The sequence below is a fragment of the Populus euphratica genome, unplaced genomic scaffold, assembly GCF_000495115.2.
Source record: "Populus euphratica unplaced genomic scaffold, PopEup_1.0 scaffold159.1, whole genome shotgun sequence".
Lineage (NCBI taxonomy): Eukaryota > Viridiplantae > Streptophyta > Magnoliopsida > Malpighiales > Salicaceae > Populus > Populus euphratica.
This window is the reverse complement of record NW_011499962.1, coordinates 393050-414438: the sequence shown is the minus strand read 5'-3', so window position 1 is coordinate 414438 and position 21389 is coordinate 393050. Positions and strand designations below refer to the sequence as shown.

General features: G+C 33.0%; 1 protein-coding gene across 10 annotated transcripts; it reads right to left on the bottom strand.

The window, feature by feature from the left end:
* Positions 1–1924: 1924 nt before the first annotated feature.
* LOC105138781 (ABC transporter C family member 12-like) lies at positions 1925–20740 on the bottom strand. Of its 10 annotated transcripts, none has more exons than XM_011044990.1 (27): positions 20621–20739; positions 20081–20431; positions 19674–19855; positions 18910–18949; positions 17933–18089; positions 17615–17729; positions 17455–17544; positions 16748–16772; positions 16305–16361; positions 15887–15952; positions 14292–14366; positions 14018–14125; positions 12699–12833; positions 9794–9900; positions 9609–9702; positions 8761–8928; positions 7989–8129; positions 7525–7725; positions 7280–7378; positions 7041–7193; positions 6350–6732; positions 5585–5765; positions 5061–5384; positions 3776–4532; positions 3426–3547; positions 2831–3076; positions 1925–2611 (listed from the first exon to the last, which is right to left on the bottom strand). In XM_011044990.1, exons 2-27 carry the CDS (start codon positions 20414–20416, stop codon positions 2459–2461), a joined length of 4515 nt encoding a protein of 1504 aa, XP_011043292.1. In that variant the 5' UTR covers positions 20417–20431; positions 20621–20739; the 3' UTR covers positions 1925–2458. The 10 variants fall into 10 exon arrangements, 9 of the variants coding, with proteins under 9 accessions (XP_011043292.1, XP_011043293.1, XP_011043295.1 ...); XM_011044991.1 differs by having other exon boundaries at positions 17455–17535; XM_011044993.1 differs by lacking the exon at positions 5061–5384 and having other exon boundaries at positions 20621–20740.
* Positions 20741–21389: the final 649 nt, after the last annotated feature.

Below are 21389 nucleotides of genomic sequence, written 5' to 3'. Positions count from 1 at the left end.
TAAATAAAATATCAAACTTTTGATAAAAAAATTTAAATTTTGAAATGTTTAAGGAATAAAAAGATTTAAAATTTGTAGATATTTTTTTTCGAAAACAATAAGTGACTGAAATATTGAAATTATTCCTTAAACATTTTTTTAGAATTTTTATTTTGTTGAAATAAAATATCATATTTTTATTTATTAAAAATTTTATAAAAATTAATTAACATTTATTTTATAATTTAATCCAATTAGTTTGAACAAAATAAATTTTATAAACATATTTTGACAAAAAAAATTTCATGTAAAATAATTTATTAAATTGATATCAACATAAGTACAATCACTATTTTTTTTATTGTTTTATTTTTGAGGTTTTGCAATTTCAGCCCCCAAAAAATTTGAGTGGTATTAATTACAATCCCTTTAGGTAATTTGCATTTACACAAAGTATCTAAAAGTTTGAAGATTTTATTAAGGATAGAGAACAGGCTAGTTTAAGTATCTTGTATTAATGTGATGTATGATATTTTTTAATTAAAAATATTAAAATAAATTTTTTATTTTTAACAAATGATATCAAAATTATCTTAAAAAATTATTTTAATATTTTTTAAATAAAAATAATTGGAAAAACACATTAAAAAACAGATTGTAACATAAAAACAAATCATTAATAAAAATTCATTTAATTTTTTTTGCTCTAAACATTATCATTTTATTTCAAAATTAAAATGATTATTTTAGGTTGACTTAATTTAGAATCGAGTGGTATTCTTTTTCCTCTATGTCGGGACTAAGAGATTGAATCTAGATAATATATATATATATGAGTAACAAAAAAAAAACCGTTCTTGGTTTTTGCCCCCCTCAGTCACCGTCAACACCCCTAATCCATGAAATTAAAGCAAGATGCATAAGACAAAACAAATAAATAGATAATTAAAATCAATATACAACAAACAAAAGGAATAGAATAATTAATGAAGTCATAAAAATCAGGCTCTAGGCTGTGATCTTGGAATATTTTATAAACGTTTCTATAGACCAAGTTCTTTATCAATATAGGTGACACTCCGATACTCTGACACTTAAACTAGAAAAATATAAAAGATAACAATAATGTACAATAAATGAAAAAATAACAAAAAAAAAATATAAGAGAAATTAGGCCTTTAATGACTGTATATTTATACACTCAGTCCTTAAACTTCATCGTGAAAAGGGAAAATATTTTCCAAGATGTCATATGTAAAATTAGTAGAGATGATGGTCATCAAGAGCTAGAAAAGTGTATCTTGCAATGCACAAGGAGGTGTGTGTCCAGGCAAGATTGGACAAACCAATGTGAATCGGGATGAATCAGAACCCTAAAAGTCAGATTTCTAGTCATTCAAGCATGGCCCTGAATGTCTTGGACTTCTAGCCATTAGGCAAGCCCGAAGAGCCCACAACTAGAATGCTGGCAGTTTAGGTTAGGCTCAAATGGCTAGCTATTTTTATTTTATTTTTTTACATTTTTCTGTATCACCATTTGTCCCCCCTCCCCTCAAGTTTTTCATCAACATGTTACCTCATGAGAATTCTTCTTGTAATTTTTATTTGGAATACTTTACCAGAAAAGATTGAAGAAAAAGAAAATACATACTTCTGTTAGACAATGATGTTACCTTTTGTGGTTTTCATCAACATGAGAGTTCTTCTTGTGGCTTTGTCTACGTGCCTCATGAGAATTCTTCTTGTAATTTTTATTGACATTTATGCAAGTAGTGTTAGGAATAGAACCAGCAATTCTCACTTTTCGTTTCCGGCAAATTAGGCAAAGCATAATTCTGACACTGCATTAATTTATCTAGCAACCAAGTAAAGGTTCAAATATTGTCATGCTGAAGAAGTTTATGCAAGATCAAACTTGATCACAAGATCTCCCTAGTGTAAATAATCATATTCAATGAGTTAACACAACATGACAAGCTGAAATCCTAACAACAACAGACTTACTAATCAGAAATATGAAAGAATGGGCTAAAATAAGTTGCAAAATTGGCATCGTCACTTTTGCAATTCTTGTAACAAAATGGAGTTAACATTGAAACAACCTAACAATGAGGTCCGCAAGAAGCTACAGCATCAAATAATTTAACAGCTGAAGCAATTATTACGAAATCATAGTTTAACTTGCCTCTCTGCTGTGAGTTACACAATGAAGACATAAAATATTACCTCCCTCCTCCCTGCAGGTGTAGAACCGAAGAAATTGTGAACTGCATCTCGATAGAGAACATGCAGGCTCTTTATGCAAATAACCAAGACCTTACGCAGCAGCAATTATCTCCTAGAATGTGCAACCTTTTGACAAGTACACCTCATCTAATTTGCTCCATTGGCATCCTAATAGTTTTATTGGCCTAAAAAAATCAACTTGGGAAGGAGTAAAATCTTTTCTTTAGCTAAGAAGTAAGATTGTTTAACATTATCAGGAATTTATAAACATTAACTTGTTCTCTTTGCTTTCAAACACCAGGCTATGCAAGTACTGTGCATTTGCTGGTCCTGTACTTTGAACCATGCTAGAGAATGCGCTTCCTTCATTTGATAGCAGTTCCTCTGGGGTAGAATGTTCTAAAACCTGAAAGATCAAAGATTCAACCAAGAGTTGAATAAAGAATCACTATAAAAGATGTCAGAATCATGAAAATTGAGAATGAAGTTGAAGACAGTTAGCATAAACGGTCTTGATGATTCCAGCTACTTCTTATGGACATTATATTTTCAGGAATGCGTTCAATAAACTCAAATTTCCTAGCGAGAAGGAAACAAGTGCTGGAAACTAAATTTGAGAGCATACCTGACCAGCCTCAAGCACAAGAATTCTGTCACAGTCAATAATGGTATTTAGTCTATGAGCAATAATTAGCATTGTGCGGGATCTGAATTCTTCTCGGATGGTTTTCTGGATAAGAGCATCAATTCTAACATCAACAGAAGAAGTAGCTTCATCAAGAACAAGAATCTTAGATCTTCGCAGCAGTGCTCGAGCGAGACTTAGTAGTTGCCTCTGTCCAACACTAAAACTCTCCCCTCCCTCAAAAACCTTGATACGAAAAGGAAAAAAAATTACTTTACAGTTTGATTGCGTCTGCAAAATTATGAATCAAAAACAGTCATTGACTTCAAATCAGCTTTAAATAAACATTATGAATCAAAAACAGTTCATTGACTTCAAATCAGCTTTAATCAAACAAGATGCCATATGTTTACAGAATGTTTGCCCTAAAGGGATATTTTCAACCACAAGAGCTTAATATTAGTTTTTGTTGCACACTCAATGGTTTTTAAATAATATGAAATGCTATATATATATATGTATTACAAAAACATTTTGACAGATTAATATTCACTGGCAGAAGATAGTTTGATATAAGGAAATTTCAAGATCATACCTGAGCATCCAGACCAAAAGAACTATTTCTAACAGCATCCTTCAAATGTGCCCTCTCTAAAGCCTCCCATAGGTTAGCATCATTGTGTTCACTGAAAGGATCAAGATTAAATCGCACGGTCCCTATAAGAAAATGGGTGACAATTACAATGACATGGGTGTTGAAAATAATCCATAAAATGGCTTAAACTGGGCAATGGTTTCTGGACTAAATCTCAAGTTATAGATTAGCGAGCTGTCAAGTGGAAAGAGAAAATAAAAGAGGGTAAAAGCATAAATTATCTCTACTCATCTGAAAGTAAAAGAAATTGAACTACCAAAATCCAGTTTTCAGTTTCTCTTGACAAGTACCTGAGAAGAGAACTGGTGATTGTGGTATGATACTGAGAGCTCTCCTCAAATCTGTCAGTCCGAACTTAGTAATGTCACAACCATCAATGGTGATTTCTCCTCTTTCCAGTTCTATGATACGGAACAATGCATTTAACATGCTAGATTTCCCTGCTCCAGTTCTTCCGACTATTCCTAGATTTTCACTGGGTGAGACTGAAAAGGACAAACCATGTAAGACTGGAGGAAGCTCAGGCCTGTAACGTAGAACAACATCCGTAAATTTAATTAATCCTGAAAAAGGCCAAGAAGGAGGAGGACGATTGTTATTGTCTATGGCTGGAGCTTCGGAGGGTAAATCTATATATGTGGAAACACGCTCAACAGAGTTTAAGCTATTTTCAGCTTTACTAGCTTGTCTTAGAACATTACTCAATAAATCAGTGATGTTCGAAGTGTAACTAAGAAGTAGACCCATTATAGATGCAAATCCCACATGATTTTCAGTTCTTCCATTCCCCAAAACTGAAAATGACGCTATCAACCAAATCATCATCCCTCCTAAAGTTACCAACCTTACGGCAAGCCAACCATCTGAACTAATAGTTACAAGACTAAATCTAATATTATTGTCCATATACTTCCCATTGATGATGGACATCCAATCATATGCTTTATAAGCACGAATACTAGACAAACCATTTAATGATTCTCCAAAATGTGCATAAACTGGAGACCTGGTGATGGAATCCAGACGTTTCACTTCACGGGATGTATTCTGTACAACGCAGTGCATCAGCAACGTTATTAGAGCATGTACATACAATGATGATGAGAAAATTTCTAACATAAATATGTTAATTCAACATTAGCAGAAAATATAAGCTTGCAGAAACTAAAATGTTGAGTATATCTCTTGACAGGCAGCATGGAAGTTCAGAGAACAAAGCATATGTCCAACAAAATGGGTTCCTATTGGATTTTAGGATGCTTACCCATGTTTTAAATTAACATGTCTTTTCTCCCAAACAAAATCCATAGGGTTACCTCTTATAGAGTTCATCTCCTAACAGACAGTAGTCTAAGGTTACTTTAAATTTGAAGAGACATGCATTTGACTTATTTAAGACCTGAGTGGGCTTATCTAGAAGACTACTCTTTACATGTGAAAGTGGTAAAAACAACAAGAAAATGATACTTCGAAGAAACCACCTCATAGAACATCCCAATCAAAATACTGAAGTTACATTCTTTGCAAAACACAACAATTTCCAAAAAAAAGATTAACTAGGGATTCTCAACATACCTGATAATATAGATAGGCTGAATAAAATAAGATCAGAAGTGGCATTATGGCCCACAATGATATTGTGCTCACAGTGCCTATCAGCACAAAAGTTGAAAGCAACTGCCAAGCTAGGTTTAGAAAATTGTTGGCAGAATTGGCAACGTTACGATCTATTTCACCTACATCCTTTGCAAACCTATTGATTATCCTCCCACTTGGGTTGGTGTGGAAGAATAGCATTGGAGCTCGTAGGATGGAATCTAGCATGGCATCATGAAGTCTTTTGGACGCATGAAGACTTGAACTGATTAACCAATAAGAGTTTGCTAGTGTCACAGTCACCTGAACCAGAAATACATGAAGTAAGACCACAAGGACCATAACAATTCCATAAATTCTAAATTTTCTCTCACTACTATGTTCAAAAACAACTGTAAATGAAACAAAAGCAGAATGGATTCACTCATTTCTTTTTCCCGCTAAAATCACACAAAATGCTGGGCCTCTAAGATATTGATGTCAGTCACAGGTTGCAAACAGACCTGACCAAATGATAGAAGTCCATACACGAAAATGAAGTATCCTGGCCTATAACTCTCCAAAGTGCTTTGATTTGTCCAAAAACTCAACCATGTACTTCTTGAAACTCGAAAAACTTCAGTTAATAAGTAGCACAGAAAAAGTATTGAAACCACCCATACACCTCCTAATGCATTGTTGTACCTGCATATGAATATCAAACTATATGTGTCAAGTACAAGCACAACAAGCTTCTCTTTGAAAAACTAGGATATAATAATGTATCCACATATCAAAATGGTTATCAGTAATCAGACAATGTAACTACCAGTAGTTCCAGCCTTCATGCATAGTGAAGGCTCAACTACATGTCCAGCCAAATCATACTGGGGTGCTTAAAAGTTAAAACTACAAAGACTTCGAATAACATGGGAACATCTACAGTAAGTAATTGGTATCCAACTGGTGTAAAATGATTTTGCATATAAAAGATGAATATTTGAGCATCACTGGTCTTCACGTCATCTGGTGCTACCTTGGCCACAATCGTGGCCTTAAAGATCTGGAAATATGTTTTCTATTTGACTTGCATTGATGTTTCCTTGGTAAATCAAAAGAGGGCTTCGCCCATGAACTCAATTTTTATTTTGGGGTGTTGTGAGCAACATATAAACATCCATAGGACGGACTCAGAAAAGGGCTTTTATCATAAGGCATGGTTAGGAATTACCTAAAAAAATACAATTATTATTATATAGCAAGAATCTTAAATAAGCCCCCTGTTTTACCTTATCAAAACATTCCAACTGACAACACCTCTTTCTCGTTCTTCTTGCTTGATGAGAATAGACTTCCCTTCTTTCCCTTTCATTGTAGAGCCTGCCTTTTGTGGCGACTCATTTTCCCAATTAGCTTCTGCTTTTGAGCTTTTGGGGTCCAAATTGTCACTATTCTCCTTTTCTTTCACTTGCTCTTCCATTTTCCCTGCATTTTCCATCAGCTTCTGGAATAATTCGCTGTTTTTAAAGAGTTCCTCGAAGGTTCCCTCCTCTTTAATCATACCTTCACTGAGAAGAATAATTTTTTCCACTTGTGGAAGGAAATGTAGCTGGTTTGTCACAAGAACCCTAGTTTTTCCTTGCAACCCTTCTTTAATACAACTGTTAAAGACCTGCAAATAATTTGAGATTAGTCTAATGTTTAGCTTAATAGGAAGCTCACTTTTAGTGTTTCTATGTGTAAAGTTAGTGATTGTCCTAAAACACTAGAGTAACATGAAAAGGAATTATGAAGAAATTCTCTCCAGCTCTTATCATGGTCTTCAAGAAATAACATTGTTGGAATGAAGTTACAGAATGTTCATTTCGTATAATATAAGCTTAATAATAAAGAGCTTCTCATCACTGCAAACCTTATCAACATCACTATAAATTAAGCAAGTAGCATGATGAACTTATACTGTTTAACATGGCCTAATACCTGTCGGGCAACGTGAGCATCTAAAGCACTTAAAGGGTCATCGAATATGTATACATCTGAATTGGAGTAGACAGCCCTAGCCATGGAAACTCTTTGCTTCTGCCCTCCACTAATATTGACTCCTCTTTCACCTATCTCAGCGAGGTCATGGCCCTGAATAAACAATTTTAAGCTCATGATGTAAGAGATATTTTGAATTAAACAAAAGCATTTGGGAGAGAAAAAGGAATTCGCTTAACTGTAAATAAGTCAAGATCCTGTTGTAATGCAGTTACTTCAATAGCTTTCCCATATCGTGAAGGTTCATATTTTGACCCAAATAATATGTTCTCACGAACCTGTAAGATGGATTTTCTATGTCAGGAATGTGCACCCCATTGAAGCAAACCAGAGAATACCAGAGAAGCGACAAAGATACAAAATATTAAATAATTAGATCAGAGAAAAAAATAATTCCAACAAAGTAGAATAAGCTGTAACTCACAGTAGCATTGAAGATCCATGGAACTTGAGGAGCATATGCAACATTCCCTCTTATAACAACACTTGCATCTTCCATAGGAGGCAGCTCTCCAAGCATTGCTGATATAAGTGATGTTTTTCCTTCTCCAGTCCCACCAACGATTGCAACTAAGCTGCCAACTTGTATGTTTAATTTGATATTTGTCAACGTTGGATTTTCTAGCTGGAGAAAGGATGAGATTTTAAGATTGCTTGGATAGGAAGAATGTCTGAGAATTAACATCAACAAGTCAACTACAAGAATAACATGATGTTTTTACCATCACCACTGCCTAACAATGGTTTTAGTATAATTTGTAAAGCAACTATGTTTAGAATACAGAATTCCAATCAAATGCAAATACTAGAATTTCAAACAAAGTTCATATGAAACTACCATCCAACTACAAGACCAATTTCTTAGATGCTTAAGCTTTAGAAGGTAACCTTTAAATCCCATGAAAAGTTCCCATTTTCAATTGAAATAGCTGGAATTCCTGGTTCAAGAGGTGGATTTGGTGCTAAAATTCTCTCTTCAGCTAGAAATAGTTCCTCCAAGCGTTGCAATGATATATTTGCATTTACAACCTACAAAACAAGTTGCTATTAGACACCTAAGAAAGAATAGAACCAATAAGAGCAATCGTGCGCGAATGCAGAGTAGGATCTTAACTACAACATTAATTACATTATGACAAGAATTTTCTTGTAAGCACATACACAGATTCAATGAAGAACATGAAAAATTTGTCTTGAGATAGAATTATGCAAGAAAATATATAAAGCTAATACTTTTTTGTTCAGAACTGTGTTTTATACCTGTCCAGCTCAGTTTTAGCATAATTAGTAAAAACCTTCTATGAAAGAAATCTTCTACAAAAAAAACACAACCAAATATTTTGGTAAGAAATATTTTATTTTGGAATTTTATAGAGACAAAAGTATTTTGTTGGCAAAGAAGTCTTTTTTACAAGGGTTCCTAGTAAGTTAAAAACAAAGTTCTTAAGTTTTCAAAAAAAGGAAGAAATTCATGCTTTTTGGAGAAGGCTTGTACTTTAGACAATTTGTGACGTGAAATTATAAAGACTAATGAAAAAAATGCATGACAATTTCTTTTCTTTTCTTGGAATCAGTTAAAATCAAAAGCAACATTGATAACATCAATGAAATTTGAATATTATCAAGCAATATAATTAGTGAAATAGAAAAATTACAGAACCTGGCTCAGTAAGTTAGGAAGCATGTTTAGAGGGTATCTTAACACTTGAAATAAAGAAAGTGACGTAAAAGCCTTTGCAGGGGTCAAGTCTCCACCAAGCGAGGTGAATGTGCCGAATGAAACAAGTGTCACAACAACTGGAATGCTATTCACTATAAAACTGTTGAACTGCAATAGAAGGGAAATAGTCAGTCAATGCACATGTAAGGATGACATACATTAAGTAATAGCAGTATGGCAAAATTGCCTCTGATTGCATCTGCATCTGGAGGATGAAGATTAGTTGTGCAACAAAAGAAATCACGAATTATGCCCTTTTAAGTGTTTAGTTATTGTGTCTCCTTTGCGAATCATTATGATTCTACCAGATTACATCAACTAACATGCTTACTTACACATTCGAGGAGCAAACCATTATGATTCTACCACACTAGAGTAACTGGTATCCATATTTACACATTAGAGGAGCAAGCAAATGATGACATACATGTCAGAAGCATTGTTAGGAGATAGATTTTATCAGTAACATATATTGCTACGTGTTCACTATGAGTCTAAACAAGTATACAAGCTTTTCCTTTTCATAATTAAAAAAAAGGTTTAAATATTTATCATAACACATAAGTATACATGACTCTACAGGTGGTGGGATGTATGATGTAATGTAAATTTTGGCATTTGTTCAAACATAGGACAAACCATATTTAGTAGTTATCACTTTTATAATTTTCTAGATTTTATTATGAATGTTAATTTAAATGGAACCACTGAAGCATCATGCTTTAGGCATGTTCTTAAAATGGAAGAAGCAAAAAAATAAATTCCAATATATATAGTGTGTTCCATACAGCAGATAGTAATTGGGCGCTGCGAAACAAGGACAGCTCATCATTCCGCACACTTTGAACTCTAAATTGAAAGCTCTTCTCCCATGCATAACATCTGAAATATTTCAGTGTGCTGTCAAAAAAATCGCTTTAAATGGAATGAAATTGAAAATACAAGAGTAATTCTTGTTAAACTTAAACCATACTTTACAGTGTCCATGGCAGCCAAGATTTCATTCATGAGGCTGACTCTTTTGTCTGTCCTATGCAATCCTTCCTTAGTTAGTCGTGTCATTCTGTTCAACAATATTGCCTATCACTCAAAAAGATCAAGAGAATGAGAAATGATATTGATGCAATAAAAAAAAGGTCAGATACCTAATATAAATGCAGAAATCTATCAAACTATATAAGTAATTAAGATCCTTCTAAAATCTAATGACTTGATACAACAACTCCAAGCATATAACGTGGGTTTCCTATCACATGATTTAAGTTACTTTTCAACCTTCTTCTCATATTGCAAATTGTCCAAAAAATTATTTGATTAAAACTAGTTCAACTCTGATACACAATCATGTAGGGATTTTAACTGAAATTTGTAACTTTTGCAGAAGTTGATTTTCTAACATTTGATTGCATATTTTGACTCAAAATATCTTTTCAAGCACAGAACACAATAACTTGAAGCGCAATTCACAATAATATTACCAAACATATTAGTTAACTTACAACATTATGCCCAAAATAACATATTGCTTGGCCATACCGGAATGCACTCCTTGACCTTTCGTAATCAAGTGCAAAGGACACAAAAGTAAAGAAGCTTACGCATTAAATATAACATCCAGAAGAAAAATTGATACTCATTGCAAACACCTTTTTTCCCTCTCTTTTCAGCATTCAAGGCATCTATTTGCACGTTTTCCATGTATGAACAATTATGCACAATATTATATGACACATATTCGTCAATGTTTCAATGTTGGCAAGTCCTGTCTTCAAGACCTAAGTTATGGAGAGTGGGAGAACAACATTGTTTTTGAGTTTCATATTATGTGTGAATAGCAAGAAAATTATATGACGTGGAATAAAATTAAAATGTACCTTCCCAAGTGGTATTTGATATATAAGGATAACCTTATGCACACTAAAGGTGATAAATATCAACCAAATTAACCATTATGAACCTTATGCGTGATAAATATCAACCAAATTAACCATTAGAGGTTCTCTCTAGTCTATATTAAGGCCTTAGAGAATTCTTGTTGTTAGAATCTTACGCGTTTATGATAGAATATTATACAATGATTATATTATTGACCTAAAGCTCAATTTATGGAATTGTGAATGTATTTTTTTATTTAAGTGTATAGGTTACATATAAATAAACCCACACCACTATTAGGGTAGATGCAAAAGTTGTTCAATATGTAGTCCCTCGTTGTTTCACTTTGTGTTGTAATATAAATTATATCCTTATAATTTATATTTTTTATATTTTACCTCGATACTAGAGCCACATCCTTATAAGTTGTGTATGATAACCTATACTACTATAAAAAAACTTAAATTGTTAGGTAAGGTTCCAAGATATAATTTATATTATTCTCTAATGCACCCCCTTGAGTGAAAGTTTTTTGGGCTTGAAACTTACACAGGCGCACACTACACCTTGATACCACATTAAATAATAATCTTATCTCATGTGGACTGCTTCTACCCACCATTCTTCCTCTCCCCTGTGGAAGTCTATTATCTTCCTTAGAGACTACACCATCTGACATTGTGAAAGTCAATCTGGGAGTATTGCTTTGATGAGTGGCTGGAATTCTGGAATGAATAAATTTATGTCCCATGCTTATAACTTCTTTCAACCTCTAGCTCTCTAGTTTCATGGGAAAGAGTTGTTTGGGAAAAGCGGTCTTTGCCAAAGCACTATTTCATTTTGTGGCTGGCAGTTTAGAGGAAGCTTTGAACTCGAGATAGGTTGCATTTTCTTCCTAGTGACCCCCTTTGTGTGCTCTGCCAGGATAAGGAGGAGTCACATAACCATTTGTTTTTTGCATGTGAATGGACATCCTGCTTATGGGGAAAGATAAAGTCATAGCTGCGGATTGGCAAGAGCATGATGACTTTATATAGTGCTCTACATGGTCTGAGTTTAGGAAAAGCAATCTTAAAGCTCAGATGTGAAGAGTTTCCTTGGGAATCGGTGTCTCCCTTATATGGGAAGAAAGGAACAAGTGGATTTTTGAAGGAAAGTGCTTCGGGGTTGATAGAGTTTTCAGGAGATTTCAAATCTTATTCTATACAATATTCCACTTCTATGTCGCGGACCACTCCAAGCTGAATGTTGGCTGATTTTATTTTGCTTTGTTGTTGATGTTGCACCTACTGGATCCTGGGTTCCTTAGCTAACCAATGTGATATTTTTAGTTTTTTCTCTAGGTAGTTGTTTCCCTGTATTTTTTATGAAGGGGAGCATGTTCCTTTTTGCTTCTAATTTGTACATGTGTATATATGACTTGCCAGCTTCTTGGGCTATTTCATTTTGATCTATTATATTTTTACATTTGATCAAAAAAAAAATTCATCTTATTCTAAAAACTAAAGCTGTTAGGTGTAATCTCAATATATAATTTATATTATTCTCTAGTTTAAGTTGTTAGGTGTAGTCTCAATATATAATTTATTTTATTCTCTAACAACTATCCTTAGGGTAGATACACAAGTTGTTTACAATGCAATTTCAAGTTCCCGTATCATATAAATTCTATCATATAATTTATCTTTTATATTTTTTACTTGTATCATGGGTCTCTAAAGGTTAAGACCAACCTTTAGATAAGCATCTGACCACATCAATAAACATTTTAGAGTTCTTGTAAAATTTATTTTGTATTGGTATTAAATTAGTTATGATCGAGCTAAACAATGGGAAAACATTCATATAGTCAACCCTAACTAGTTCAAGATTGAGGGACACTTGTTGTACCTATATAGGAATTTCACACAAGTTGCATGCTATAAACTATGAAATTGAGACGCTATAGATATTGGTTCTAAAACTATAGCACCAAGTTTAGCAAAGGGAATAATATTTCTTACTTGTGTAGGGACCACGATAACAAGCACTAGCGAACCAAAAAGTGAAGCAACACCTAATTGCTGGTAAAGGAGAACCATGGATATGGTGATGCGAAATGGAGCGGACCACAATCCATGAAGTAGTAGGCATATTTGCTACAATAAGCAATGGTGGTGCATTTATAGACCATGAGAAAAGAATAAAAATATTGGAAAGGAAATGTAAAAGTCAAGAAGGATAAATGGCACAATGTCCCCGCATATAACTAAATAGGTCTCCAATGCCATCCCTATATTTCTAATTATGTATATCATATCTTGTATGGTATCACATGCTCTAATATATTCAATTATTAGTTTATTAGGTTCAAATTGATAAAAGTGTATCTCTCATTCCAAAACTAACATTGAACAGCACAATTATACAAGAACAGAATAAACATGATTAGAAATGTTAAGATATAGTTGAGACTTCCAATTATATAACTTCTCAAAAAAAATTATTTTGAAAAACATTAATGACTTAGTTGACTTTAGCGGAAAAATAAAAGATTAAGAGAGATTAGAATAATGGTATTGGTTATTAATATATGAAATGTTTAACTAAGATAAAATAATTACATTCCTTTTAGAAAATTAGTTATTTCAAATGGTTTCCTCCCTTTTCCCTAGTAATTATTTGTTACGTGGAACACTCAAATCCAAGATTTAAGAACAAATTGATCTATGCTACCTCCCACCTACCTTGAAAAATCTTAACAAATAAAAAAAATGAATATTTAAGAAGTAAAAAAATTGAAAATTCCTATCCATTTAGATTTTTTATCATTTTTTTGAAATTAAAAATTACTTTTTAGATAAAAGATTACAATTTTTTAAATTGTTTAAGATATAAAAAATTTTCAAAGTTTCTCGACCATTAAGATTCTTCACAATAAAATAATTAGAATGTAAGGACCTAATTAAAACTTACCAAATTATAAACATATTCAATTATCCATAAAAATAAAAAGACTTACCAAATTATAAAGAACATATTCAATTATCCATAAAAATAAAAATAAGAAAAAAGATAAAATCATTGTAAGCTTCTTTTAGCAAAGCAATTAATTTTGGCTTTTGGTAAAATGAGACTAGAAAGTACCTTTTTTTTTATGTGTGACTAACATATGGGTCATTCACTTCTAAATAGTTGTATGGTAAGTATCTATAATATAAGATAAATAGTCCATGCATTCATATAATTGTATCATGTTTCAAGTAAACATAATAACTAATTCTCTTATTTTCAAGAGATGAATTACTAGCAGCACATTAATAGTTGTTTGTTTAGAGCATACCTGAAGTGCATCAGCATCTGTTGTGATCATATTTGTTATCTTCCCTGATGGGAAGTTCTTTCGACCCTCATGAGTTAGTTTCAAGGATTTGCGAAATATACCAGCCACCTGCAAATGAAAAAAGGCATATGAAAATAATTAGCTTGCTCAAAAACAGTAGAGTTCGGATTTAGAGCGGGCAAGTGGCCACAATTCCAAAGACAAGCAATGTTGAAGGAGATATTTCAAAAACAAGCTCACAAACATCTAAATATTGTTTAAGATATAGTTTTACCAAAGTTGACCGCAACCGAAAACCAACACGCAGAACATTCTGGTAATACCGAGATTCGCATAGCGCACTAAACAACTGAACCAGGTAAATCAACCAATCAATCCATAACCAAAGGTAAATAAAACTCATTGCTTAAATAATGTAAAGATGGAGCATGTAGTGTAGGTTCCAAAATCAATATCCATAACATAATAAAATTAGTCAAGCTTAAAGAAACAAGGTTTGGGGAATAAAGGAAATGGCTAGCCATATACTCTACCAACATACAAATAAAGTTGGTTTAGGAACATGACGAATTGCTTGAAAAGAAGTCACAAAAGTAAGCATAGACCAATCAAGCCGTGCATTACTAAAACCAATAGCTCTTTCCGCTGTGCAAGCAAGATTAGTCGTAACATATATATCTTGGCTTGTTTAAGCCCTTAAATTGGGAGGGAGGTAGAGGGTACTATAAAAATTAGAACTTGGAAATTCTACCATCACAGATGAGTTAATCACATTACACATTCTCTTTTCCTACTTCATTTATATTTTTCTCATTTTGATAATTTTGTTTTACATATGCTTACCCAAATCTGATGTAAATTTATCTGCTAAGCATTTGAAAAGAAATGCGTATTTTCTTCATGGTCAATGAAGTCCCATATCTTGATATCAATAATAAAATGTGATACCAAAGAAATTTGAATATTAATGAAAACATCGAGATTAATAATAATACAGAAAAAGGATGAATATCTCATTATATTACAGCAATTATTTATGCTATATTCCTTAGGATCTTTTTTTTAATAAAAAGCACAAGTGACTAAAGCTTCCTAAGTTTTTGGACTCCATAAATAGGCAATATTATCCAGATCATGTGAGTTGTTGATGCTCAGTTACAAAAAGGAGAGAAGATTGAAATAAAGCAACAAAAAAGAGGTAAATTAAGGAAAAGTAATCAAGCAAACAATGAAAATACAATGATAAAAGCTAATGTAAATTTAATTTTCAAGGGATGATTAAGGTGATTTATTTCATTGATTGATGATGCTTCTACTTCAAAATGAGTCAAACTCCATATTTATATACTTACAGTCATGTAGCATTCCATGGAAGGAATATAAATTCTCAAAAATACTTGAGTCTAAATTGATATAATTTCTTATTAAGACTACTAAATAAGAAAAATGAATGACAAAGAGATGATCATGATCACAACTTTCACAATAAGCCAGTCTCATTATCAACGAATGCCTAATACAGGTGTATTCTGTGGTTTCAGCATTTTGCAAGCGCTAAAGGCTGAATTTATCATCCATAGTGATTAGATGATTATAACATTGTTCTACCTACTAGATCCATGCCCAAATAAAAGGCACCCAAAGATGTGTGATTCAACGATGAAATATACAAACAAGTTGCTTGAATGCTAATTTATATGTATATATATAAATGGAATATATTCTGTATGCCGAAAGATAACACTATTGAAATAAAAAGAAATAACATTATACAGAAAGAAAATTAAAATAGATGGAGTGAGAGGGGTGTGTTCAGTTTGTTTCTTAATAGAAATGAATTCCAGAGAATAGCTGAGATAGAATTCATACCATCCCAAGGAAAATTATGAAGGCATAGACATAACCGATCCAGGCTGGATCTCCTTGTTGCATCGACTACATACACATTTTGCAGTAAAAGCCCAAGGTGAAGGAGTTTTGACTGGTACTTCATATCAAATTTCAGCTAATCAATTGAACTATTTCTATCATAGGAAAAATGTTAATTAAAAGATCGATTCTTGTATCATATGAAAAATAGACTAGATGTTGAGAGACATTTGGTGTTCATGGAGGATTCACTATCCCATTGGCTCTTATTTACAAATGCACAAAAGCATATAGATTATTAGCATCGTCAAAACCCTTTTATATGATACCTTAATAAATTCTTACAAAACATACAACTCTAACTAACAGCAAAACAGAACATTACATAAAATAAGTTAATGCCAATAAAGGAATGAACCTGCAGGAGGTGGCTCAATACAACAGGCCCCACAAATTCAGAAAGATCATAGCCAATCTACAGGTTAAAACAAAAATAAAAACGGTATAAGCACCTCATGTCTTATGCCATTAGTAGAGAGTTCCTAACGTCCACTTTGTTGTGTTTCAGTCTCGAACATCAGTTCAAATTGAAAATAAGATAATAGCAGAGAAAATAATGCATGGTACACGACTAATAAATGTTCAAAGTGAGTATTCCCTGCAGTATAATAGTTGAGAGGCTAGAATTTCACTTTACATTATGTGTCAAGAGCAATAATAGCACAACATGAAATTTAAAAAATAGAACTAAAAAAATCAAGCTTCCAGGTTTGCCGATTTCAAACTACAATATAGCAGAAGTAAGAACGATAATTTATCAAGAATTTCAACAAGTTAGAAAAGAGTCCAAGGAAAACGTACCTTAAAAAATCCTCCTAACCAAAACCTACAGAAAATGTATAGACGAAAAACAAATAAATTGAAGCAATAGTAAAAGAAAATCTTTGTTACAAGAAGCCAAGCTGTATAGACATCTCTTGCATAGTAAGTATTTTTTACGACACCCCTGATATGCTTTACAGGTTTGAACCCCTAAAGTGTAGCTTGTTTGATTCTTATTTCTCATCTTATATTTTTAGTTGTTAATTATGACATGCAAGCCCCATATTGTTGGTGGAGGCTGATGATTTCTTGATGCTATATTTTTCTCAAAAAATCACCAAAAAAAAAGCATCAAGAAAATCATAAAAAATCTCAAGGGTTGATTTCTTGATGATATTTTGATCATAATGTTGGTGGAGGCTGATGATTTCTTGATGATTTTTTTTTTCATTTTCTTTTATGACATTTGAACTTCTAGGAAAACAAATGTAACTCATGTGTCATTTGATAGATAAATGGATGAAAGCTAACACAAGGGGTCTAAATCAAACACCTTCTAGTTTAAGAGGTGGAATAAAAGAGAAAGAAAGAAATGTTCAAGGATTTCGATCAAAAGAACTTATATTTCTGGAGTTGTTAGGAAGGATAGGCCACTACTATAAGCCCATCATTGGGTATGTTTGAAGTCCAATCAGTATCAAAATTAAAGGGAATGAAACAACATGAGAATGTAATTCAAGTGATACCTTCCCCCCAGACTATTGTTTAGTGCTCTTAAAAGACATGGCTTTGGCCTTTGAGATTCTTCAACCCAACAAGTCTGGAACCTGCAAGAGCTGAAACATTTATGAAAAAGGGATAAGAGGTTGACCTGAGACTATGGAAAAAGAAGAAGGTGGCACAGACTTGTTCATCAATGTCTCAGTCTGGTCCCAGGTGTCTAGTTTCCAAACATCCTTTTCACTAATAGGTCTTTTATGGGCTTGCTTCATGAGTGGAGTCAACCACCAATAAAATATTCCTTGCAGAGGACAAAGAATCAATATATATATATCTATAAGCAGCTCAAAAATTCAGAAAACCAACTTAGCTATAACTGAAACCACACTTTTGACCCTAGCCGAAGTTCATTACTTTTTACTATCTTAAACAACTGCTTGAGAAATAGAACCAAGATTTCTCAAGTCTCTCAGCATTGAGAACAGTAAATAATGAACTACTTACTAGAAAATAAGTTGGCATTCCTCTCAGGACATGTTTGCTCTCTTCCGGGAAGTGCTTCATATGCACTATTATCAGGAGACTCAGGTTCCATCATAACATAATCTGGACAAAGATCCAAATTGGGAATATAAACAAGTAGAAGTATCCCAAACAAAACCTGCAACAAAAGCAACCACACAGCAAGATATAATTGAGTTGTGTGTAATAGTTGGGAATGATTATGAAATTTGTCAAGCTAATGAAACAAGATTTAACTTCTATGCCAAGAATTATTGTTAATGTTGGTATACTCTAAACAACTCAATCATCTTCTAGAAAGTCCTCTGTTGTGTTGTAGTTAGACCACAAGATGTGCAGTGACCTATAGAACAAAAGTTTAAACAATTCTATCAAAGAGTTAAGAGGCTGTCAGGAAGTTTGGCTACTTTAGCATCTGGATATGATTAAAAGTTTCAACAGGCTCAATTCTATGATCTAAAGATGCCAGCATCCATCCATGGCTGTCCACTCCTCACATTTACCAACAGAAGAGAAACCTGACAAAGCTATGTTGATGAGTATCAACGCAGCCAAAACAACTGCAGCTTTCATGTCATTCTTACAAACTCCAAAAATTTAAAAATCTTGCAAAAATGTACATAGAAATTCCTTATCAGGTGCTAAATTTAAAAATGTTGTTGATTTGGTGTATAAGGCAAGCCAAGCTAGGCTCTCAAGTTTAGTGTCCAAGTTCCAAGACCAAGGCAAGTTACTAGGCTAGGCTCTCAAGTTTAGTGTCTTCCAAGTTCCAAGACCAAGGCAAGTTACTTTAAAAGAGCTAGAGATGTCCACCTTAGCATGAGCATTTACCAGCCCTATTCTGAAGACCATTGAATGGATGGTAGGTTAAAGTAGCAAGAAGAAAGATAAGAATATTAGAAGATTCGATAGAGTCTATAATGTTTATATTACATGAGAAATAAAAGAAGGCTCCGAACCTGGCAGAAAACTGTGCTCAAATACATATAGAATATAAATCTGCATTTGTAAAAGAACTGTAATTTAGTGCTGCCCCCAACATATATCAAGAGGATATGAACTCCAGAGAATAGCTTTGTTAATATTGCATGCATTCTTATAAAAAACAACCATGAAATTATCTTACTCCAGCCAATCCAACCTCATCGCAAATTGCATATATGCTAAAAACATGCTTGCTGAGGCTTGCACAGCCGTAGTACCAGTTCCCATGAAATAGTTTATTTCTGCCAATTTTTTAGCCTGAATTGTGACATGTATTCCCCCACACACACGCTCACGAGCAATTTCAATCCATTTTATAAAATAAGATGCCAGGACATCTATTCTTGTTCAAAAATTCAGTTTTTAATTTTTTTTCTTTCCTAATCTCTACTGTAAGAAGTTTGGCAGCGCAGATTGTCATTATAGGTCATCATTACTGTAATTTTTGTTTATTTCCCTTGAAGGCTACTATTCGATTTAGCAACACACATTTTATAAACTAAAGTAATTACAATTGTAAAAGCAAAGAAATGGTTCTTTATTCAACAGTACAATGCATAGCTTGCCTCTTCTCTTGATAAACATAATTATGTCAAACACCTTAATAACGCAGAAGAAGATGGGGCTCTAGCACAGAAACAAAAATACTCAAATTAAATGACACTACAACCTCAGGGAAAATACCAAAAAATAGAACTCGGTTGAGTTAATTTGATGAGGAAATGGAAGAATGACTAACCTACTGTGGTAATCATCACTCACTGACAGAATGAGATTGAGCATTGCCGCTTCCCCTAGCAACACATAAATGACTCCAAACCGCACATACCATCGAAACTGTTGAATGTATATTCTTGTTTCCAAACCAATCATAATAAGAGTGGAGCACCAGGAAAGGGCCTCAACAATCAAGGAGACCATCTGAAAAGGACAGAAAATCTACTTTGCATTATACTAAGAAGCCAGTGTTCCAGCACAACAATTATCTAAAGATATAAGAATGTAATCTTCCAAGTGAACAAGTTAAATACAGATTTATTTAAAAAGAGAAAGAACAAAGAAAAAGAAAGAAAAGTAGCAAATACAAGATTAGAAGTGAAGTTTTATCTTTGACAGAAACATTAATGAGAAACCTTACTCGTGTACCTCAAAGGGAGCGAGAGCAGTCTGCCCATCCAGATTTAAGATTGAAACATTCATAAACAGTCTGAATAAAGGCTGGACTGTGCAATAAGCAGCCAGCAATCCCAACAAGTAATTATAATAATTTGTCCTGAGACAATAGTGTTGAGCTTTGGAATTTTTGTCAGTAATCAACCATATTCGATACAAACATAGGCCAAGAAGAACCAGATGAGAAATGCAAATGACTAGGGAGTCAACAACACAGGGTGTGTAAGCACCAAATGCATTATCCACTGTTGTTGCCCAAACCCCATTTGGCACAGGTCGACAATACCAAACCAATGCCTCCAAACCCATCTTTCCCCACCGCCCCTCCACAAACCAAAACCGCTTAATTCTTACCTTATTTGATTAAACAGAGAGAGGAGACGAAAAGAAGAAGAAAAACACAACAAATGAGAAGTAGCAAAACACAATGCTAAGAAGAAGAGCAAGGTATATAGGCTACTGAAAGAAATCAGAAACAACATGGATAGTTTAATGAAAGAAGGGTCAACTTACTGGTTCAGATGCTACTGTGGGTATTTTGAAGAATCAAAGATACTTGAGTTTTTCGTTGAACTTTAGAAACATGAACTAGGACTAGGAGTGTGGAGATTTTAATGCAATTACAGAAGACAATTAAGGAGGACGAAAATCAACTATGGCAATCATTACGTATAAGTTGTTCTACCTCTCATTATTTTACTTTTAAACCTTCATTTAAAAGGTGTGATGGTGTGTGTGTGTATTTTATATTGTTCTTTTGTTTTTTTAATAACAATATAATTATTTTATTGTTCTTAAAAAATAAACAATCATGGTATTAAATCTAAGAATCATATAGTAATTTTAATTTTATTATAAATAGTTAAATTATATTTACTATGGAAATTTGTTATTTTTTACTTCAGGATTTAATTTATTATTTTTTAAAGGTTTTTTATGTTATTATTATTTAGTGTAGAAGCAATTTTTTTACATAATTTTACGAGGAGTTGAATTATATAATTACCTTTTCTATTTATTTTTTTTTAATCTTGGTTTCGAGTTATTTAGTTATAATTTTATAAGAGGTTTTTTTTTATTATTATCGTTTAGTTATGAGAGCTTTTTTGTTTTGTGCGTATAAAAAAAAAAACAGACTTGATGTATATTTGGCACATGTTAGCTGCACTATCACCTTCAGATAATCGACAATAATAGTTAAAATTATCCATTACATTATTTAATATGTATCGACATCTTTTGTTTTTTTTTTTTTTTTGAAAAGCATGCATATAGTGGTGTA